The sequence below is a fragment of the Medicago sativa genome, chromosome 3 (genome assembly GCF_051527215.1).
Source record: "Medicago sativa cultivar Bolivia chromosome 3, Bolivia_mono, whole genome shotgun sequence".
Classification (NCBI taxonomy): domain Eukaryota; kingdom Viridiplantae; phylum Streptophyta; class Magnoliopsida; order Fabales; family Fabaceae; genus Medicago; species Medicago sativa.
Window position 1 is genome coordinate 56112892 of NC_140751.1, and position 23782 is coordinate 56136673.

Genomic DNA, 23782 nt, shown 5'->3' on the forward strand with positions numbered 1-23782 from the left:
TAAATGTCGTTTTAGAATAGTAACATCAAATTAAATAAGTGTATTAAATAAGTGTATTTTTTCACTATTTCTTCCTATTATACCCTCCTGTTACTCTGCAGATATTTTTTTGCACACACTTTTTCTTTCCAATAAATTTAATGTGTTATCTTTCTCTCATAACTTACAATTGTTAGTTACTCTCTTTTTCTTCAACAAATTCTTACTTTTATAACACACTTTCTCTCATAACAAACGATTATCAATAATCTGTCCTCGTGAGCTTAGCTCAGTTGGTATGAACAATGCATAAAATATGCAAGGTCCGGGGTTCAAACTCCGGCCACCACCAAAGAAAAACGATTATCAATAATCTAAACATTTTTTTTTAATAAATAATCTAAACATTATATTGCACAAATATATATAAAATATGAATTATATATTACTATTTTATACTCTTATTAAAACTTATAGTTTCTAGTCTAGTATATTTTCAGTGTCAGCTCTTAACTTCCAAAACCAGTGTTTGATCTCCTTGTGTATTCTGCAACTAGTTGAGCAAGAGATGAAGATTTGTTCTTAAGCAACTTCTTTGGTGAATCATATTCCTCAATAAGCCCTGTAGGATCAATATGAAGAAAAATCATGTTCAGATTTAATAAGAAAACATTAAATGGTGACAAATAAAGGGGGAAATAAAACAGGTTCTTGCCTTCACTGAGAAACAGAACCATGTCGCTATCGAGGATTGAAGTGATTCTATGAGCAATGGTAATGACTGTGCAATCTGAGAAATGTTGCTTAACTGTTTGCTGAATAATATTATCTGTTGCCGTATCAACTGATGCAGTTGCTTCATCAAGCACCAAGATCTTGCTTTTCTTAAGTAGAACACGTCCGAGGCAGACCAACTGTCTTTGCCCCATGCTCCAATTTTCTCCATTCTCAGTAACTGCCAAAACTCATGATGGTTAATGAAAAGTATTACATCTAGAACCGTCTTCTAAAAATTATTATTAACTTCATCTACATTGAGTGACGTTTAGCTTTTATCGCAACGATTAAAAAGGATATAATCCCGCCTGCCAGACTAAACCGGAGATAGAGGTACCAAAAGAGGCTGGCTTATCAGCACAATGGTCGCCATCTCTAATGAGTGTCACAACTTTGTCATAAATGTATAGTGAACTATAACGACTTGAAGTTCGAAAAACTAAACCGTTACCTAGCGTGGAATTTTTTTCTTTGGTCAAAAGGTCACTTAATCTGGAATGGAGAGAGTATATATATGCTTAAAGTTTTGAGAAGTTAAACCTGTGGAGTCAAGCTTTCCTTCTTTCTTCCTCACTTCATCTCCAAGTTGGCACATATCTAGAGCCTAAAACATTTCACAAAATATTGAAATTTGTATAACTTGAACTAAAAGGATCAGTTATTTCTTATTTTCAAGCACAACCAAATTACCTCCCAAATCTGTTCATCTGTGTACTCTTCAAGCGGGTCGAGGTTACTTCTTACAGTCCCTTCAAACATTGTTGGATCTTGAGGAATTATGCTAAGTCTGGATCGCAAATCATGAAGTCCAATCAATGAGGTGTTGATGTTATCTATCAATATTCGTCCTGCAACAGGTTCAACAAGTCTGAAAAGTGCTTGCACTAGCGTTGATTTTCCACTTCCTGTTCTTCCCACGATCCCAGTTTTCGCTCCAGCAGTAAAAGTGCAAGTAAGTCCGCGTAAAACAAGAGGCAAGTGAGGAGCATATTGAACCTGTACCATTATAGACACTTGAGTCCTCTCAGACAAACAACTTAATTAAGCGCTTATAGCATAAAGATTTTATCAGTATAAGTGCTTATGTTCAAGCTACTTCTATAACAAAAAGTAGAATGGTGCCAAACTATTTTTCATAAGCTATCTTGGAGAGCTTACGGAAATAAGCTAAAAATAAATTATGAAATGCTATATGTTGTTTCCATAAACTCTCTCAAACAGTCTCACAAGTGCTTTTGTCAGTAGATAAGCTCAAATAAGCCAATCGAAATAGGCCATTATGAGTAAACATATAAAACAAATTGGTGTATTAGTTTAGCAGCGACACATCATTAAAAATGTTTTAGAAGAATGTTAAAGTTGCTTATGCAACCATTACATAATAACTAATAACTATATATCATAATAATTACTTGTGTCAAATCTCATAAAATGTAAAAATTTATAACCTAACGATATTAATTTCATGTAATTTACGAGTGTATATGACATTAGTGTTAATAACACATCTTGATGACCAAGAATGATCTATATGATGGTAACTTTTGAAAGAGGTAAATTGTTATTGAACATTGTAGTACCTGTAAATCCTGAATATGAACCTCTCCGAATGACGGCCAAGAATGATCGGGTTGGTTGTCTTTTATTATAAGAGGTGCTTCACTTGGGATGGAGGTGTACTGAAGTATTCTTTCTACAGATATAATTTTGTTCTCCAAATTGCAAAGAAACCAAATAAAATTATTTTGTAGAGCATTTAGGTTAATCCCATATGTCACAGCCAATCCCGCAATACCTGGAAAGGAATGAAGTTTTATGCCTAATGTAACGATGAGCGAGTATGACTAGTTAATGCATGTAAATTAAACTTGAACTACTCACTAGGATCAGCTATTGAACTTGGAAAAGATACCAAGAAAACCAAACAGAAAGCAAATACTATTGAGGATAAAAGATCCAATCTGAATGTCAGCCATTCCATTGCACTGGCACTGTATAATTTAGGTTGCAAATATTTGTCTATCAACTGCATATTCATTTCATGAAATCTTGATTCTTGCTCAAAACTTCTTATGGTTGTTGATCCAGAAATCGTTTCAGAAAAATGTTGTATAACTGGAGCTTGGCATATACCAGTTAATCGTGCCAATTCACGTGCTGATGCAGAGTAGTATCGCTGCATATAAAGAAGCACTCTGTTACTTATAAAGTAAGCATACAAAATGTTATTGTTTGCATAATAATAGCAGTCAAATATTTGATCCATGAGAGTAACATCATACATTGAAAAATGAACAGGAAGAGTGAAATTTAAAGTCAAAACACATTCGATGACATATCATTCAACTTGAATGGCGTAGAATTGTATGTTGTCATAAAAATTAGTGCACTCGATGATTTTATTAAGAAATGTGCATAACCTTAAACGACACTTAATATTACACAAGGAGACTACCTGGTACCATATGCAGGTTGCCATGACAGGAATCAATACTATAAAGACCTGCCACGCAACTTGAGACATCACAGCAACAGTTCCCAAGACCTTAACAACATAGAAGGTAAATCCCCATGCTATGTTTGGAATGCTCATATCTACTGCACTTTGGTCTGTTGAAGCCTATAACCAAAAAGTAAAACCAAAATTTAGACAAGAAATTTCATTCAATATGGACAAAATGATAAAAAAGAATTATAGAGAAATCAAACTTTTACAAATAATGTACTAAGCCATGATGAGATGTGGATTGCCTGCAGTAATAATACCGCACAATTTCACGCAGTAATCAATCTCGGTCTCGGCCATTAGTTGGAGATCGGACGGATCAGATTCACTTCATCAATTTTAAACAATTTCTACCATTGATTTAAATCGGACGGTCGATATCAGTAATTGTGTCATGTAATTACTGTAACGAAGAATTATAAACATGTGATTACATACTCTATTAAGAATTCTTCCACTTGGTGTGGCATCGAAAAACGACATTGGTGCTCGAATAAAGCTCAAATGCATTTGACTGAAGAGCATTGTGGAGGTCTTGTATCCAGCTATCACAGCAAAAACTGCTCTGGCAAGGGTGGCAAACGAACTTCCAATTGCCAAAGAAACATAGACAACCATAAGAGTAAGATTTCCAATATCAGGTTCCGCGGTTGCTGAAACAGGAGTTGCCAAAGCCATCCAATAATTGCTTGCAATCTGTAAACCCTCAGTGAGTGTCTGTGAAAGCAATATCAATGGTACAAGAGCTCCTCCATAAGCTGTTGTGATGTATTTAAAGAACACTTTAAACCCAACTCTGCCCTTTTCTCGTTCTTCGTCTTGAACAAGTTGTCCTTTCCCGTCAGATGTGCCGTGTAACTTTCCTTTTTGATCATCTATGTTTTCAACTTCTTGCTCAATTTCAGAATCATTTAATAAAACTGTTTCTTCCTCCGTAATACTCGATTTTTTAAATGTATTCCTTCTCTCTAAGGACTTAACTGAAGACAACGCTGCTCTATGTGCGCCTACAAGTTCCATAAAGTCTGTTCCCGATGTAAGAATGTCATTGTATTTTCCTGATTGTGTTATCCTTCCTTCTTTCATGACCTAAATGAATTGTAAAAAAGATAAAAGTACTAATAAAACAGTAAGCTATAATGTTTGAAACTTTGAATTCATGAGCATGATGACATATATAAATCACTCACAAGTATCAGATCAGCATCAGGTAAGAACTCTACTTGATGTGTTATATATATCACTGTTTTTGTTTTCAAAATGCCAAGCAAACACTCCTGAAACAGTACAGAAGTTAATTGTACAGTTCGATAAAACCTTGCCATCTAATGCACAACAAAACTAGTGTAATTCTATTGGAACATATATCATAGCAATAAAAACAATCCAGATCTTTGATGTGATAACAGTATCCATGTGCATAATACACTATTGGAATTTATATAGACAATACGCTAAGAACTAAAATTCCACGAAAGTTTTTGTCACAAAATAGAAGAGCATCAACAGCACTAAAGGGATTGTTAAGAAGATTAAAACAGATTATACTGATATTAGCAAAGATCAAAACCTAATACCTTAAAGAGATGGGATCCAGTATGAGCATCAACTGCACTAAAGGGATCGTCGAGCAGATATATATCAGCATCTTGGTACAGAGCACGAGCTATTTGTACTCTTTGCTTCTGTCCACCACTCAAATTGATTCCCTTCTCACCAATGATGGTCTGATCACCAAATGGTAAAACCTCGAGGTCTTTCTTCAATGAACAGGCTTCTATAACCTTCTCATACTTTTCCCTATCCATCTCTCTACCAAATAGTATATTCTCTTCTATCTTGCCACTCTGTATCCACGGTGATTGAGCAACATAAGCCTTTGTTCCACAAACCTTCAAGTTCCCAGATATCTTCGGTATTTCCCCTATTATACAAGAAAGTAAACTCGACTTGCCTGATCCAACCGTACCACAAACAGCAACCCTCATGCCATGAAAAACTCGAAGATTTATGCTTTTCAATGTTGTATTGACAGAAGAAAAATCCCAAGAGAAATTTCCATCTACTATTTCAATAGCTATATCCGAACTACCTCGCGGAAGCTTCTCCACTACATCTGTCTGCAAATCATCCAAACGAAGAAATGCGACAATCCTATCTAGAGAAACCTTGGTTTGTGCAATCATTGAAATTGTATCAGGAAGACTATAGATAGGAATTTGAAGAATTCTGAATGTTGCAAGAGCGGATAAGATCTTTCCTGATTCAAGCGGAATGCCTATAAGAACACAAGAACCGAAAGTTACCACAGCAATAAATGTCGGGGCATTGAAGAAGAGAAATCTAACAATTGCTGTAGAACCAAGAAATTTCTTGAGCCACATCTCCTCTAACTTCCTAATCTGAATAATCTTCGATAAGAATTTCATTTCCCATGCTTGAAGTTTAAGAATCCTCATGTTCATTAGAATCTCAGACGTCGCCTTCATTCTTTTATCTTTGAACTCCATTAACTTACCTTGAAACTTCTCTTGCAGTGATGCCACAGGATAGTTTAGCAACATCACAACTATGGTGGCGGCAAAAGCAGCTACTGAAGCAACCCCTACACTTCTATGTAGAATAAACAAAGCCAAAGAAACTTGCAGAACAGCCATCCATGGATCATGCATGTACCAACAAAATTCACCTATCCTTTCAGCATCAACGGTCATTAAGTTGATGTTTCACCACTGCTGTGTCCCTCTTTCGTTTTCGACTGACAGGAAAGTGTCAAACCTTTAGCATAGATCATTGATACCAACATTGATTGCATCCTAACACCAACCTGTTGGAACTTAAACATCCAGTGCCTCTGTGAAAAACACTCGACAAGCTTTGCTGCAACAAACATCATAGCCAAAAAATAGCCTTCACTTTTAGCCTTGTTTTCATCATTTAGGTATTGAACAAGATTGTCTATAAGGTAGGGTCCTACATAAGTAGCACATGTGTACACCAATGCAAAAAAACCAGATAGAAGAATCCCTTGCCATGTTGAGAAGAACAAAACCTTAGCAAGGTTAATAGTGGTCACATTCCTAATATTACCACACTTCAACTCAAGCTCGTTTTTAAAAGTTGAAAAAGTTCCATTGGCACTGTCATTGGTAGAAAGCAATGGAAGGTCTTCATGGTCTAAAGTCTTTTTACTGCCTAAGGTTATTAGTGGTGTCATCCATGAGAAAGTAAGAATGCTGAAAAATCCAGCATTTGAATAACTAGTTGAAATTTCATTTCTTAATCTGTTTTTGGAATCAGAATTGTTGTTGCTTACTCTAGCTTCACCATTCAAAAGGGACTCTTCAAGAGGGGCAAGTTTGGTCATATTGTAAACAGAAAATCCAACATAACAAAGAAAGAGACCTGTAATCGAGGAACCTTTATCAGAAACCGCTGGCCACAACACAGGGCCTCAATTTTGAGGCTCAAATTCCCCACAAAACAATAAACAAAAGACCGTTTCTTTTCCCACCCTATGAGTTTCTCACGCGCCCTATGCAGTTCAGATTATAGAATCCGAACGGCATAAACACCCCATAAAAACCTCCATTGAAACATTTCGGATTTTAAAATCCAAATAAGGCGCTCAAGAAACTCATAGGGTGGGAAAAGTAATGGCCTAAACAAAAATGCTTAAGGGCGCAAATTTTAATCAAATATGAAATTATGAAATTAATTATGACAATAAATCCTAAATTTTGAGGGCTTCCAAAGGATTTAAAGGCCCAAATTCATGTATTAACCAATTTTTAAGGGCCCAAAATCTTGCATATATCAATTCCGGAGTCTAAAATTTTTGGAACCCAAATTCCTACATATACCAATTTTAAAGATTAGAACAGGCCTCCAAAGTGTTTAAGACGACCTTGAGTATATTAGTTGTTACAGTAGTATGTATTTTCTCTTTCACCAGAATCTGAACCCGGTCCCTTTTAACTCTTTCGAATCATTTTAACCCTTAGCTCGAACCAGTTGAGCTATCCGACCCCCTATCAGATACAATATGTTATTGGCAAGAAAACATACTTTCCCTATATTACAAAATCAGTAAGAAGGCAATATGAATACACAAGCATATAACAATTAACAAGTACCTAACACTTAGAAACTCCTATACCAAGCAACTATTTTAGTAGCCAAAAATCCAAAACTGTGATAAGCTCTTTGAAGTTTGAACCATCGTGTTGATACCAGTAAAAAATAGCTTATTAAGTACTTACCTTATAAAAATGTAGTCACCTTCTAAGGAGAAAAGAATGGCTGGAAAAATTATGGTTGACTTGTTGACTTTACTCTAAAGAGAGAGTTGTGTTCTGTGAGCACAACTGAGTGAGTGATGGAAGATAATGAGAAAAGTCATGTAGTTTGAAAACCCTTTTCTGCCAGAGTTCAAGTGCTTCACGTCTTATACTTTTCCTTTCTTTTTGGATTTTTTAGATTTTGGTATTCGGACGCTAAAGGAGAGCTTCTCTCTAATCTACTATAATTCAAAGTTTATTTTGCGATTGTTAGAGAGACCATCTAGCTCCGCTAGACATAACCTCGATTAGTATAAATATTACTCCCTCCAGTTTCGGAATAACTGACCCATTTTCTAAAAAAAAATGTCCCAAAATAACTGACTCATTTCAATTTTCAATACAACTTTCATCATTCTCAATACAATATAACACTAAATAATATTACTTTTATCATTTTCAATACAATCTATTTCACTTTTCCCTTTATTTATACATTTTTCTTAATATGTGTGAAAAACAAAATTGTGTCAATTAAATTAGGACGGAGGTAGTAAGTGTTTTGGGTATACACCGTATACTAAAGATTTTTTTTTGAAGAAAAATTGATTTTACTTTTTGTGTTGATGTTTATTATTTTGTGTGGGTGACCCAGCGCTAGAAATTTGTCTCGTGACCATGGTTATTTTTTCTTTACTCTGCGGTTTTCTGGCAAAGAGCCTCATGGTAATTTGGAGTTTATATGATGTTGAAACATTGGTGTGAAGAGGGAAAGAAATTGGAAGGTTGGAAGATTAAATACTAAGTAATTAAATTTAGATCTAGTCTTGTGTGAATTGAAAAAAATAGAGTGTGGGGGTCCCACATAAAATAGAACACACACATTAGTAGTGTTTAAATAGTGGTATTTAATTTTAAATACCTGATAATAATGAAAATAATAATAATAATTATTATTTATTTATGGATATCACTTCCCATAATTATAGGTTATGTTTGTTGTGATAAGATTGAGAATCCAACTGAATTTCCTATCTTTCCTTCATTAGTTTGTTTCAGCTAATCTTGTGGGTTTGTTTCTTTTTGAATTTATCCGATTAGTTTGTTACTTGAGCTGATATGTGGGTTGCTTAATTTTTAAGTTTACTTAATTCTTAAGTTTCTCCAAATTAGTTACAAACTCTCCCTATAAAATGAGAGCTCACCTAGTTCAAAAATCACACCAAAGAGTTTCATTGAGTTGTCGGAAACTCTTTCTCTCTTCTCCCTTTCTTGACTTGTGTTGACGAGTCTTTCTTCTCTTCATCTCCTTTTTTCTGTCCCTTCGGAATTAAGAGTGTTCTTAAGACCATAGTCAATTTTCGGTTTAATGTCCCTTCAGAATTAAGAATGGTCTTAAGTTCATAGTCCCTTCGACAATTTTATGTCCTTCGGAATAAATAATAATTTAAGATCATAGTCCCTTTTTCGGTATAATGTCCCTTCAAAATTATGAATGATCTTAAAATATATTCTTCTTCGATTCTTGAAGAAGTTGGACGTTAGAATGGTGTAAAACCCATATTTGAGTGATCATAGTATCATAGTTGGAGAAATTAATAATTAGAATGGTGGTAACACCACATTTGAGTGGTCTCAGCACCATAATAGAGTGGTAACAGTACCATATTAAAGTGATTTCAGTATTAAAGAGTGGTCTTAATACCATATTTGAGGGTGTAATTCTCGAACGGTTTTTTACAGTGCAGTAGTTAATCGAACAGTTGTAGCTGGGCTTGTTTTATCCTGGAGGCGGCGTGGTTGAAAGTCTGCCTTGCACAATTTTGGGCAGTGCCACGAAACGCCTTAAAGAGAGTGACCTGGTCGTGACTCAACCTAGTAACAACTTCGGTGGATAATAGAATTTGGAAATTCAAATACAACAGTTTGAAAATCCAAAAACAACATATGAGAGTTAAATAAAAAGTCTAACTAAAAATTATTTCAATCATGAAAATTCAGGTTTTTTTGAACAATTCGTTATTGGTGGAGCTAGTTAACCACTTGAGTCCAGCTGCTTCGTTTGTGATTATGTTTCATAATGGAAAAATGGATGTCACATGTGTAAGTCCCAAAATCATAATAATTGTTTTCCATTTTCAATGTTCAACCGAATATTACTTTGTTTGTTCAATTATATGATATACTAGCAACAAACTTGTACTAAGCACGGGCCCGTGCTCCGCACGTGTTGGGCGGTCCAAGCATAGGTTATAGTCAAAACATATTTACAATTTTTTTCCGAACATATTTACAATGTTATAAGCACTGAGAAATAAGAAAACATTAATTATAAAGTTGACTTTAATGACAAAAAATTAAAATAGTTGTTATTAAATATTATAAAATAATAGACTAAAAATATTTCAAAATAGTACTAATAATAAAGATCTCATTAATGATAAAGATGATTTTAATGTGTCTTGTGTTTTTATGTATATCATTATCATTTACAAATTCTAATTACTATATTATACCTACTCTTATTATAATTTTAAAGATACCTAACAAAACATAATTTTTACATGGATAATGAATAAAAAACTTAATTCAACCAATTAATTAGTGATTTATTGTTGTCTCGCGTATGAATTATACAACTATATTATTTAGTAATTTATTGATTATTTATCAGCTGTTTTTTATAGTCATACTTGCAATTGATATAATGATTAGTAATCTATAACAATGAAAATTTATTTTATAATATCACATTATGATAAACAAAAAACATATGCAAATTATTTTTACAATAAGCTATCTAGAAAAGTAGTTGAACGTCCTGTAATAAATATTAATCTCCAAACAAATTTGGGTTTGTGTCCCAAACTTGATTGAAAAAAATTGCATCGCGGGAAATATCTTGCCTAGTAAGGTCTAGCAATAAGAGTGTTTGGGTTCGTCATGATTTTCCATCCTTGTTTACCCAACATAGCAAGATTGAAAGTTGTCAAACTTTTAAAATCCCTCCGTCTTTTTTATGCATAGATAACTTATTCCAAGACAATCAATGTATTCCTTTGTTATGAGATTCTGAACGACCCCACCAAAAGAAGTTCATCATCTTTTCAACCTCATCGCATAAAAACAGTGAAAGAGTGAACAAGCTCATGATATAAGTTGGTATGGATTGAAGAGACTTTTATTACTCCAAGAGTAAATTTTCTTCCAAATTCTATCCTTTAAAACTGAAAGTCGCCTTTTCACTCCTGCCTAACATAGATGGCAATCCTAGATACTTACATGTACCCAAGACAGCTTTCACTCCAAGAATATTTGCAATATTATTATGTTATGTAGACGAGACAATTTCTACTGCAAAAGATTCATGACTTCGGGAGATTAATAGCTTGACCGGACGTTTTCTCATAGATGGATAAAATATTCTTCATTTTCAGAGCTTCATATGAGTTAGCTCGAAAAAATAAGAAGCGTGAGAAATGATGGGCGCATTATTACAAATCTTGACTCCATTAACCTCACCTCTACTTTCTTCTTTTCTTATAAGTGCGGATAGATCTTCTACACAAATAAGGTGAATGTGGCTCGCCTTGTCTCAACCCTCTTCCTGGAACAATTGGACCAACAATATTACCATTAACAAAGATATAATAATCATTAATTTCTACACACATCATGATCCATTTGATCCATTGATGAGAGAAACCCATTTTCAACATGACTCATTAAGAAATCCAATATTCCTTTGACTTTAGATTATTGAAAGGATTAACATTCTCCTTATCCATTTGACCCCTTATGCGCTCAATCTGTTTACGACAATTATCAATATCGCGTCGGAGACTTTGAAAATTATTCCAACTCCAATTTGACAGATCAACAACTATTTTTTACTTGGTTTATATCCATATAAGTGTCTAAAAAAAAACCAATTAAAAAATATGAAGGCTTAAATGTGTTTTTGACCCCTTAACTTTTAAAAAGTTGCAATTTTGACTCCTTAACAAAAAAAACCCCTCTATCTTTAGGGGACATGTGATCTTTTGACCCTCTATCTATATGAAAATGTTTTATTTTAGTCATCTATCTTTAGAAAAATACGCTTTTTTGCCCCCCTATCTTTACAAAATGTTGCGATTTTGGCCCCTGTTTTGGGACACATGTCGTTTTCTAAGTAGTTTTGCTACATTTTGTAAAATTAGGGGTAGTAAAATTGTTATTATTTTGTTACCGGACCAAAATTACAACTTTTTAAAAATTAAGGAGTTAAAGATTCATTTAAGCCAAATATCAAACAAGGGTCATATAAGTGTCTTTACAATTCAATAAAATAAAGGTTTGTTATTTCATTTGATCCTAGACGGTCTTGACTCTCAAGTAGATTAATTTCATTCTTCAAACAAGTAGATTAGTTTCACTTGAGTCCAAAAAAAAGAGAGTGGATAGTGAATGAAATACCAAATTGTTACGAAAATCACATAAATACATGGTATGATAAGAAAATGAATAACAATAGAAAAATGCTAATGAGTGCCTTTGAGATATCGGTTAAAGTGTTAAAATTAATAAGTTTGCGTCAAAAAGTGATGTGATTATTGTTAAAAGAAAAGTAAAAACTTATATTTCAAAGACAAAGTTTTTATTAGTGGATTTCTTAACCAATACCCCTAGGACACTGGTTAGTAAGACTCATAACAATAAAAGAATATGATAGAATTCAGGTAAAAAAAAATAGAATAGCGATGGAATAATCACCTATTTTATCATATGTTTGGTGTACGTTCTCATGAGCTTAGCTCAGTTGGTATGAACAATGCATAATATATGCAAGGTTTGGGTTCGAACCCCAGCCACCACCAGAAAAAAAAAATGTTTGGTGTACATGTAATAAAAAATCGATTAACTTTAAATATAAAAAAAAGAGAGGATAATTTCTCCCTTTTGTGTTTTATATTATTTCATCTTCCCTTTGATTTGGGATTTCCAACAAAAATCCCCATGAAAAAGACAAATCTCACATGCAAGAACTTGTGGGGTTTATTCGGTGGGAGATAGCGACCATAGCTTTTTTTTTTGTCAAAGAATAAAAAAACTTCCGTGGCTGTTTTTTTATTCGTTGGGTTTATCAAAGAAAAAAAAAAAGAGAATTCAACCTTTGTTTTTACGGAATACTCCCCTCAGGTCCTGATTATAAGAATAAAAGCAAAAAAATCAAAACCAATGCAATTTTTTTTTTTAAGGAAAACCAATGTAATTATTGATTAGTGTAATTTTTTGAATATTTTTACAAATATACCTCAAAAAAATGTGTGAATTATTAAATACATCTACTAATATTAAAAAGCCAAATATTAAATAAGGGATACAAAAGTCTTTTAAGCAATAATTACACCTTAAAAGTTGTGATATTTTCTTATAAATAGGACCAATTTTATATTTATATATGTATATGACCGGAGGAAGTAAAAGACATGGAAGATGACACCAACGTTTTTTTGTTAGCAACCTACATATACCTTATACCATTAATAAATTAATGTGATAAAATAAAATTAAATAGTTAGTCGGTCCCAGTTTTTTTTTAGAGGAACTTCACCTTTTTTAAGTTTTCTTTCATTTTCCTTTATTGAGGAGAGGTGGTTTTAGGTTCTTTTTGATCTAGATCACCCCTCTGCATCTTTTTTCCCATTTCTTCCATTATAAATAAGTAATTTCTATGTATATCAATTTTTTTTAATGTTTTTTCGTGATTTTGTCGTCCGAGTACGACGTTGTGTTGTTCGTCAACTTGTACGGTGTTGTTTGATTTCGTGTCTTTTTGCGGTGTTCATTTGGCGTCAACGTTGCTTATCCGAAAGCAAGCATGAGTATTATGGTGATTTAGATGTTATCATATTATTAGTATGTATTTTGTCGTTGTATGCTATTAACTTGGATGATGTAAGTTTGTTCACAGATTCACTTTTACATTTTTAATGATGTTGTATTCTATCAATTTGAATGAATAAATATCGTTTTCCTTTTGTATATTAATGTTTTTTTTTAAAAACTTATCCTTTACTTATAACACATTTTAAATGGATAAAATTTGGACGTAGATTGTTCATTTACTTTTTAATATATATATATATATATATATATATATATATATATATATATATATATATATATATGTATATGGGTAATGATATAAGCCACCTTCCAATTTATATGAAGGTGTGTTTTATCATTCACCACCTTTTTGTTTGGACAAAAAATACCCCTTCTTTCTTTTTTAATTGCCACTAAAACCATGTCCTTTATGGTAATTTTACCCTTCCCTCTTGCTGCATCATTTTCTCTCACCTTACTACCATTTTCTTTCTTCCCGAGTCTCTCACTTGTTCTTCAGCCATCTCATGTTATCACACACTCATGTTTTCTCTCTCTCTCTCTCTTCCTCCTCACACCACCACCACTGTCTCCACACCACCTCCTCCTCACCACCACCACCACTGTCCTCGTCCACCGTCGTCCTCACCGCTCAATCCTCACAACCACCGGAGACAAAATCCTCACCATTGTTCAGATCAGGACGTGCCGACGACAGAATCCTCTTCTCCCTCTCGCCACCGGAGACCCGTTCACCACCGTTCTCACCACCACCGTCCATCACATCAGACACCAAATCTGTTTTATTGAAGACGATAACGGTGGTGTTCGTCGGTGATTGAGAGAGAGCATGACTGAGATAGAAAGAAGTGACGGTTGCAGCGGCGGTCAGTCAAAGAGAGATGGCTGAAGAAGTGAGAGACTCGGGAAGAAAGAAAATGGTAGTGAGGTGAGAGAAAATGATGCAGCAAGAGGGAAGGGTAAAATTACCATAAAGGACATGTTTTTAGTGGCAATTAAAAAAGAAAGAAGGGGTATTTTTTGTCCAAACAAAAAGGTGGTGAATGATAAAACACACCTTCATATAAATTGGAAGGTGGCTTATATCATTACCCTATATATATATAGGGTTATGATAGAAGACACCTTTTGTGAAGGTGTCTTTTATCAAGTTACTCTATGAGCATTTGTTAAAAGACACCAACTACTTTTTATGAAGGTGTCTTTTATCAAAGTTATAACTAAAAAAGTGAAAATCACACCTTGAGGTGTGACTTGATAAAAGACACCACACTACTTTTTATGAAGGTGTCTTGTAACATAACCCTATATATATATATATATATATATATATATATATATATATATATATATATATATATATATATATATATATATATATTACTTTTTCTCCTAAAAAAATAAATTTTCAGTGGAAAAAACAAAATAAATGATGTAGACTATTTTTGTTCACTAATATAGTATTGTTCATTGTATGAGTATTTTTTTTTTTTTTGTGGTGGTCGAGGTTTGAATCCTGAACCTTGCATATATTGTCCTTACGAACTGAGTTAAGCTTACGAGAACTATTATATGAGTATCTCACTCCAACTAACTCTTTTTATTTTATTTTTTTGGTATTATACAACTAACTACTTTTGTTCACGACTTCACGGACAATAGCTTCTCTCCAAAATTCCAACTTTAATAGATTCCATGTAGTGTAGGTAATGCCCTCAAAAAAAAAAAAATGTAGTGTAGGTAATCTTATCAATAGATGAATGACACATATGCCAGTCCTAAAATTAAAGACTATTTCAGTAGATGAAACGTATTTTATTCATAGAACTAACATAACTAACTATCCTTTTTTTAAGAATTTTACACGATTAAAATGAGACATTTATTATAGAGCTGTGCTATTGTGCACGACAGAATCCACACACGACACACACGACTAGTTATGTGGCACCATCCTATTTGTTTAAATTAAATTTTAATTAAGATAACTTTTAAAAGCTAAAAGAGCGGTTGACGGAATACATGCTCGTGTGTATTTGACGACAAATGGTTGTCGTGCAATATACTATTTTCCTTTATAATAAGACGGAAGAATCTTTCAAAAAAATAAAAAATAAGACTGAAGAAGTAGTAGATTTGCAAAATTAATTTGATAAAACTTCGATGTATTTATAAGATATTGACCGATGAGTGATTGATTTTTTTGTTAACGATCGATATTGAGTGATATATAAAGTGTTAAATAAAGAATATATTATATAATATTAAAAATTTAAACTAATATTATTTTTGGACTTACATATGTGTCCTTCATCGATTGATAATATTACATACATGGAATCTATTAAAGCTGGAATTTTGTAGAGAAGCTATTGTTCATGTCTAGAGTAAGATTACCTATTTGGTATTATCTAAGACCATGTACAATGCTAAACTACATTCAACGACCTTTAACACTCACTTTTTCAATTCTCAACACTTCACATCATTTTCTCTCTCTTAATTCAACATACATTCAATTTTTACCTCTCCAATGGTTTTTTTCATTCAACACTCTATCCCACCACCTTTTATTTCTTATTCTTATTTAATTTTATACTTTTGTTTTTATAATTACATAAAATTACAATTATCGATTATAATGAAATTAAAATAAAGAAACACTTGACAATTTTTTTTTTTGTTTTTTGCAAAAACAAAATTTATAGAGAAAAATGGGAATGATTAGAATAATTTTGGTGTTGAAAGGGTTATTATTGGGATCCATTTCACTAAAAAGAAGATTAAAACTTAACTTAGTTTGCTAATAGAAAGATAATAATAAGATGAAGATAGTGAAAAACTTAGTTTTTTTCTGTGTCCAAATCAAATGAACCAAATCTCTATTTATAGAGGAAAAAAAAATCATGAATTTTGGTATTTTTTATTTTTTTTAAAACTTAATTTACAACGAAATAATTGAGGTCCAATTATTAAAATGATAAGATTCCGGGCAGCCAATCAAAAAGCCACACGTGTCTCTTATCATTCCAGAATTCTTCTTCTCTCTCCGTCCTCTGCTTTTCACGCGTGCTGTCAGCGCGTGTTCTACACGCGCCAGAATCTGTCCAATTAAGTTGCGACGCGTGGCAGTTCGGCAGGGTTCAATTGTGTTGAATGGATTCATCCTCTCTCTCATCTATGTCAATACTCCCTCCGGTCCTTATTATAAGAAAAAGTTGACTTTTTAGGTTCATTGTGTAAGTGATGTATCTAGTCTATATTTATAACAAGATACATTAATTATTCTATGAACCAAAAAAGTCAATTGTTTCTTATGACCGGAGGGAGTATTCAACAAGCATTCAACAGACCATTGGAAGGGCATTACACGTTGAAACTCACATTAAACAAACCATTGCAAATGGTCTAAAGAAAACAAAAAAAATGAACTGCTGGACGTGGAGTACTTATGTGTCTCACTCACTTTAGAGTGAAGTCAACAAGTCAACCATTTCCTACCACACGTGGAATATCTTCTTCACTGCACCTAGTGGTTGTATCATGGCTATAGAAGTAAGTGATTTTAGACCACAGCCCTTGTTTCTACTTTCTTGTACTACAAACTTAAACTGTTATTTATTTTCTTATCCTTGTTATAGGTTCGAAGTATTTACATCGTATGTATTTATCGGCGTTTGGATACACAAGATAGATTCTTCTGTCTCGGTATGAATTTTTTCATACACAATAGCTATTATTCGAACTTTTGACCACTTGTTAAAGGTATTCATGTCTCTTACCACCTGAACCGATGCATGCCCCTAATTAGCTTCATTTTCCAATCCACAAAAAATTTAGTTCCTGATAAAGGTTTCCTCTATTACAGGTCTCTTTCTTTGTTATGTTGGAACTTTTGTTAACAATATGACTAAACTTGCCCCTCTTGAAGAGTCCCTTTTGAATGGTGAAGCTAGTGCAAGCAACAACAATTCTGATTTCAAAAAGACACTAAGAAATGAAATTTCAACCAGTTATTCAAATGCTGGATTTTTCAGCATTCTTACATTCTCATGGATGACTCCACTAATAGCTTTAGGCAATAAAAAGACTTTAGACCATGAAGACCTTCCATTGCTTTCTACCAATGACAGTGCCAATGGAACTTTTTCAACTTTTAAAAACAAGCTTGAGTTGGAGTGTGGTAATGTTAGGAATGTGACCACTATTAACCTTGCCATGGTCTTGTTCTTCTCAACATGGCAAGGAATTCTTATATCTGGCTTGTTTGCGTTGTTGTACACATGTGCTTCTTATGTAGGACCATACCTAATAGAAAATCTTGTTCAATACCTCAATGATGAAAACAAGGTTAAAAATGAAGGCTATATTTTGGCTATGACGTTTGTTGCGGCAAAGCTTGTCGAGTGTCTTTCGCAGAAGCACTGGATGTTTAGGTTCCAACAGGTTGGTGTTAGGATGCAATCAATGTTGGTGTCAACGATATATGCTAAAGGTTTGACCCTTTCGTGTCAATCAAAAGTGGGATACAGCAGCGGTGAAATCATCAACTTAATGACCGTTGATGCTGAAAGGATAGGTGAATTTTGTTGGTGTATGCATGAACCATGGATGGCTGTTCTGCAAGTTTCTTTGGCTTTGTTTATACTTCATAGAAGTGTAGGGGCTGCTTCGGTAGCTGCTTTTGCCGCCACAGTAGTTGTGATGTTGCTAAACCATCCCATGGCATCACTGCAAGAGAAGTTTCAAGGTAAGTTAATGGAATTCAAAGATAAAAGAATGAAGGCGACGTCTGAGATTCTAATGAACATGAGGATTCTTAAACTTCAAGCATGGGAGTTGAAGTTCTTATCAAAGATTATTCTTCTTAGGAAGTTAGAGGAGATGTGGCTAAAGAAATTTCTTGGCTGTACAGCAATTGTTAGATTTCTCTTCTTCAATGCTCCGACGTTTATTGCTGTGGTAACTTTCGGTTCATGTGTTCTTCTAAGCATCCCACTTGAATCAGGAAAGATCTTATCCGCTCTTGCAACATTCAGACTTCTTCAAATGCCTGTCTACAATCTTCCAGATACAATTTCAATGATTGCACAAACCAAGGTTTCTCTAGTTAGGATTGTCGCATTTCTTCGCTTAGATGATTTGCAGGCCGATGTAGTGGAGAAGCTTCCACGAGGTAATTCTGATATAGCAATTGAAATAGTAGATGGGAATTGCTCTTGGGATTTATCATCTGCCAATACAACATTGAAAAACATAAATCTTAGAGTTTTTCATGGAATGAGGGTTGCTGTTTGTGGTACAGTTGGATCAGGCAAGTCGAGTTTAATTTCTTGTATAATTGGTGAAATACCGAAGATATCTGGGATCCTGAAGGTTTGTGGAACAAAGGCTTATGTTGCTCAATCGCCGTGGATACAAAGTGGCAAGATAGAAGAGAATATACTATTTGGTAGAGAGATGGATAGGGAAAAGTATGAGAAGGTTATAGAAGCCTGTTCATTGAAGAAAGACCTCGAGGTTTTACCATTTGGTGATCAGACCATTATTGGAGAGAAGGGAATCAATTTGAGTGGTGGACAGAAGCAAAGAGTACAAATCGCTCGTGCTCTTTACCAAGATGCTGATATATATCTGCTCGACGATCCCTTTAGTGCAGTTGATGCTCATACAGGATCCCATCTCTTTAAGGTAATTCTTTTTTAATCTCTACTGTTATCAGTACAATCTGGTTTTCTTTTTCATGACGAAGTAATTTGGAAATGCTCCATTAATGATAAAACCTTATGTTGTTCCCAAGGACGAATCGTTCGAGAGAACCTGAGTTTGTATTCTGGTTGGAACATTTCCTGGCTAGAATTTACTAACTAAACCTCCCTTCCCCAAGGAACTGGAGGTTTAAATACAATTATTTTTGAAAAGATTTCGAGATTCACTATGTTCTTATTTACAAGTAAAGTTGAATATTCCTTCAAAAAAAAAAAAGTAAAGTTGAATATAAAAAAAAGTACTTTTAATCTTTTTGAGGTGTTTCTCCAAGTGGAGTCATTAACTTTGTGATGAGAAACTTTCATGGAATTTTATATTTCTTAGCTCTATTGTCCAGATGGATACCGTTATAACATCAAAGATTTGGATTGTTCTTATTCCTGTGATATATGATATACTTCAATGTTCAAATAGAATTACACTAATTTTGTTGTGCATAAGATGGCAAGGTTGTTATCTAATTGTACATTAACTTCTGTACTGTTTCAGGAGTGTTTGCTTGGCCTGTTGAAAACAAAAACAGTGATTTATATAACGCATCAAGTAGAGTTCTTACCTGATGCCGATCTGATACTTGTGAGTGATTCATAATTTTCATAATGCTCATGAATTCGAAGTTTCAAACATTATACCTTACTGTTTTATTAGTACTTTTATCTTTCTTACAATTCATTTAGGTCATGAAAGATGGAAGGATAACACAATCAGGAAAATACAATGACATTCTTACATCGGGAACGGATTTTATGGAACTTGTAGGCGCAAATAGAGCAGCGTTGTCTTCAGTTAAGTTATTAGAGAGAAGGAATACATTTAAAAAATTGAGTATTTCCGGGGAAGACACAGTTTTATCAAGTGATTTTGAACTTGAGCAAGAAGTGGAAAACATAGATGATCGAAAAGTAAAGTTAGACGACACAGTTGAGCCAAAAGGACAACTTGTTCAAGATGAAGAACGAGAAAAGGGTAGAGTTGAGTTTAAAGTGTTCTGGAAATACATCACAACAGGTTATGGAGGAGCTCTGGTACCTGTTATATTTCTTTCACAATTACTCACTGTGATTTTACAGATTGCAAGCAATTATTGGATGGCTTTGGCAACTCCTGTTTCAGCAACCGCGGAAGCTGATATCGGAAGCCTTACTCTTATGGTTGTCTATCTTTCTTTGGCAGTTGGAGTTTCCTTTACCACCTTTGCTAGAGCAGTTCTTGTTGTGATATCTGGATACAAATCCGCCACAATGCTCTTCAATCAAATGCATTTGAGCTTTATTCGAGCACCAATGTCGTTTTTCGATGCCACCCCAAGTGGAAGAATTCTTAATAGAGTATGTCATAAGTCGTAACATGTTGATAATTCTTCAATGATTCATTTTTTGAGGCAATTGCTGATCTCAACCATCGAATTTAAATCACAAGATTGTTTAAAACTGATTTAGTGAATGTGTAATCCGAGCTGTCTGGTCTCAAACAAATGACCGATATTGATTATGGCATGAAACAGCTTGGTACTATTATTGCAAGCAAACTGGATATCATGGATTAATATGCATTACTTTTCACAGTTTGATTTCTCGATATAATTTTAAAATCTTTTTCCAAATGACCATATTGAATGAAATTTCTTGTCTAAATTTTAGTTTTACTTTTTTGTTATAGGTTTCAACAGACCAAAGTGCACTAGATATGAGTGTTCCAAATGTAGCATGGGGATTCATTTACAGTCTTGTTCAACTCTTGGGAACTGTTGCTGTGATGTCTCAAGTTGCATGGCAGGTGTTGATAGTATTGATTCCTGTCATGGCAGCTGGCATATGGTACCAGGTACTCTACCAGTGTCATATTAAGTGTCGTTTAAGGTTATGCACACTTCTTAATAAAATCATTGAGTGTACTAATTTTCATGACAAAATTAGCTTCATTTACTAATGTTAGCGAGATGATATAAAGAACACCATATTAGTGAGGAAAAGTAATGTATGATGTTACTCGCCTTGATCAAATATTTAAATGCACTTAAATAGAAAAATATGAATCTGTCTGATATTATAGTGCAAACAATACCGTTATATATGCTAACTTGCCAAGTAACCAAGGGCTTCTATATATGCAGCGATACTACTCTTCATCAGCACGTGAGTTATCACGATTAACTGGTATATGCCAAGCTCCAGTTATACAACATTTTTCTGAAACAATTTCTGGAGCAACAACTATAAGAAGTTTTGAGCAAGATTCAAGATTTCATGAAATGAATATGCAGTTGATAGACAAATATTCGCAACCTAAATTATACACTGCTAGTGTAGTGGAATGGCTGAGTTTCAGATTGGATCTTTTATCCTCTACACTATTTGCCTTCTACTTGGTTTTCTTGGTATCTTTTCCAAGTTCAATTGCCGATCCTAGTGAGTATTTCAATTTCAATTTACATACATTAACTAGTCACACTCGATCATCGTGACATTAAGCATACAACTTCATTCCTTTCCAGGTATTGCGGGATTGGCTGTGACATATGGGATTAACCTAAATGCTGTACAATCTAACTTAATTTCGTATCTTTGCAATTTGGAGAACAAAATTATATCTGTAGAAAGAATACTTCAGTACACCTCTATCCCAAGTGAAGCACCTCTTGTAATAAAAGACAGCCAGCCAGATCATTCTTGGCCATCATTTGGCGAGGTTCGTATTCAGGATTTACAGGTACCACACCGTTCAATAACAATTTACCTCATATATGAAATGTTTTTTTACTATTCTAAAATTACTTCATATGTCATCGAGATATGTCAAGATTAACGTCTTGTACACTTTTACAATACATGAAAATGAGAATCATTAGGTTATAATTTGCGAATGTTGAAACTTTGAGATTTGACACAAGTAATTAAAATAATAAGTAGTTATTATGCAGTGGTTGGATCAACAATTTTTACATTCTTGTAAACAATGTTTCATAATTTGGGAAGTATATTTACTTACAAGTCTCAGGGTATTTTAGATTGTATCTATCCTTAAATAAGGCATTGTGTGAAACAGGTTCGATATGCTCCCCACTTGCCTCTTGTTTTACGCGGACTCACTTGCACTTTTGCTGCTGGAGCGAAAACTGGCATTGTGGGAAGAACAGGAAGTGGAAAAACAACACTAGTGCAAGCACTTTTCAGACTTGTTGAACCTGTTGCAGGACAAATATTAATAGATAACATCAACATCTCATTGATTGGAATTCATGATTTGCGGTCCAAACTAAGCATAATCCCTCAGGATCCAACGATGTTTGAAGGGACTGTAAGAAGTAACCTCGACCCGCTCGAAGAGTACACAGATGACAAGATTTGGGAGGTAATTGTTCTTCTTGACAATGAGAATTAACCGATCCTATTTTTGCAAGTTATACAAATTAATATATTTTATGGAATATTATAGGCTCTAGATATGTGTCAACTTGGTGATGAAGTGAGGAAGAAAGAAGGAAAGCTTGACTCGGCGGGTTTGACTTCTCAAAATTTTCTTTTTTTCAAATCTCAAATTATTATATTTCACTGTACATTTACAACAATGGTTAATATTCCAATGGATAATAAAAATAATTTAATAAAACTGTTAAGCTCATTAACTTATGTATTTGTACATTTCTTAATTCTTGTGTAAAAAAGCTTAATCGTCACTTAATACTGGGCATTGAAAGTTTATAGTAAATATTAGAAGTCAATTTCATGCAATGTATTACTATAATCATGCGTCTTGAGTTCTGCAGTTACTGAGAATGGAGAAAATTGGAGTATGGGGCAAAGACAGTTGGTATGCCTCGGACGTGTTCTACTTAAGAAAAGCAAGATCTTGGTGCTCGATGAAGCAACTGCATCAGTTGATACAGCTACCGATAATATTATTCAGCAAACAGTTAAGCAACATTTCTCAGATTGCACAGTCATTACCATTGCTCATAGAATCACTTCAATCCTCGATAGCGACATGGTTTTGTTTCTCAGTGAAGGCAAGAACCTGTCTCTACTTTTTCCATTTTTTTGCCATTTTTTACTCATAAATGTGACATGATTTGTCTTCTTACTGATCCTACAGGGCTTATCGAGGAATATGATTCCCCAAAGAAGCTTCTTAAGGACAAATCGTCATCTCTTGCTCAACTAGTTGCAGAGTACACAAGGAGGTCAAGCACTGGTTTTGGAAGTTGACAGTTGAAACTGAACATAAATTAAAGCATACTAGAAGCTATAAATTGTAGTAAGGGTATAAATTAAGCATAATGTAGTTTATGTTTGTATTTTGTAAGTATTGCTGAATGTTATATGTAATATGTCCAAAACAGTGAATTATTATAACTGTCACAAAAATCATAGATTTTTGTTGTACCATGATCCAAGATTGTCATGGTTTTGAGTCCAATCCGATATGGGAAGAATTCCTGAACTGAATGATTGTTCGTGATTAGAAATACAACAAAACCGGTTGGTGTAATTCATATCATTGATTTAGGTAACTAAAAGCATGCAAAACACAGTCAACAATCACACCATTTTGCTTTCATGCATTGTCAAAGTTGAATTCA

The 23782-nt window shown here is 33.9% G+C and overlaps 2 protein-coding genes across 8 annotated transcripts; one reads left to right on the top strand and one right to left on the bottom strand.

Moving 5' to 3' along the window:
* Window positions 1–347: 347 nt before the first annotated feature.
* On the bottom strand, window positions 348–7642 carry LOC146938526 (ABC transporter C family member 3-like). Of its 5 annotated transcripts, none has more exons than XR_015031339.1 (11): window positions 7525–7642; window positions 4840–6667; window positions 4453–4539; window positions 3701–4351; window positions 3212–3376; window positions 2638–2932; window positions 2337–2551; window positions 1447–1752; window positions 1208–1360; window positions 695–934; window positions 348–601 (listed from the first exon to the last, which is right to left on the bottom strand). XR_015031339.1 is itself a non-coding variant. In XM_085752453.1 (11 exons), exons 2-11 carry the CDS (start codon window positions 5974–5976, stop codon window positions 489–491), a joined length of 3273 nt encoding a protein of 1090 aa, XP_085608579.1. In that variant the 5' UTR covers window positions 5977–6667; window positions 7525–7642; the 3' UTR covers window positions 348–488. The 5 variants fall into 5 exon arrangements, 3 of the variants coding, with proteins under 3 accessions (XP_085608579.1, XP_085608580.1, XP_085608581.1); XR_015031340.1 differs by having other exon boundaries at window positions 7399–7642; XM_085752453.1 differs by having other exon boundaries at window positions 1297–1360.
* Window positions 7643–16799: 9157 nt separating this feature from the next.
* Window positions 16800–23619, top strand: LOC146938527 (ABC transporter C family member 3-like). 3 transcript variants are annotated; one of them, XM_085752457.1, is made up of 12 exons: window positions 16800–16989; window positions 17076–17199; window positions 17303–19125; window positions 19693–19779; window positions 19881–20531; window positions 20863–21027; window positions 21317–21611; window positions 21698–21912; window positions 22249–22554; window positions 22639–22702; window positions 22970–23209; window positions 23296–23619. In XM_085752457.1, exons 3-12 carry the CDS (start codon window positions 17341–17343, stop codon window positions 23406–23408), a joined length of 3921 nt encoding a protein of 1306 aa, XP_085608583.1. In that variant the 5' UTR covers window positions 16800–16989; window positions 17076–17199; window positions 17303–17340; the 3' UTR covers window positions 23409–23619. The 3 variants fall into 3 exon arrangements, with proteins under 3 accessions (XP_085608583.1, XP_085608582.1, XP_085608584.1); XM_085752456.1 differs by lacking the exon at window positions 16800–16989 and having other exon boundaries at window positions 17017–17199; XM_085752458.1 differs by lacking the exons at window positions 16800–16989; window positions 22639–22702 and having other exon boundaries at window positions 17017–19125.
* The last annotated feature ends 163 nt before the right edge of the window (window positions 23620–23782 follow it).

Coding starts and splice junctions, on each gene's coding strand:
- LOC146938526 (XM_085752453.1), bottom strand. CDS start 5,976: ATGACCGTTGATGCTGAAAGGATAGGTGAATTTTGTTGGTACATGCAT. Junction 4,352..4,452: donor CTGATGCTGATCTGATACTT/GTGAGTGATTTA, acceptor CAATTCATTTAG/GTCATGAAAGAAGGAAGGAT. Junction 3,377..3,700: donor GTGGAAGAATTCTTAATAGA/GTATGTAATCAC, acceptor TTTTGGTTATAG/GCTTCAACAGACCAAAGTGC.
- LOC146938527 (XM_085752457.1), top strand. CDS start 17,341: ATGACTAAACTTGCCCCTCTTGAAGAGTCCCTTTTGAATGGTGAAGCT. Junction 21,028..21,316: donor CAGCTGGCATATGGTACCAG/GTACTCTACCAG, acceptor CTATATATGCAG/CGATACTACTCTTCATCAGC. Junction 22,555..22,638: donor CAGATGACAAGATTTGGGAG/GTAATTGTTCTT, acceptor GGAATATTATAG/GCTCTAGATATGTGTCAACT.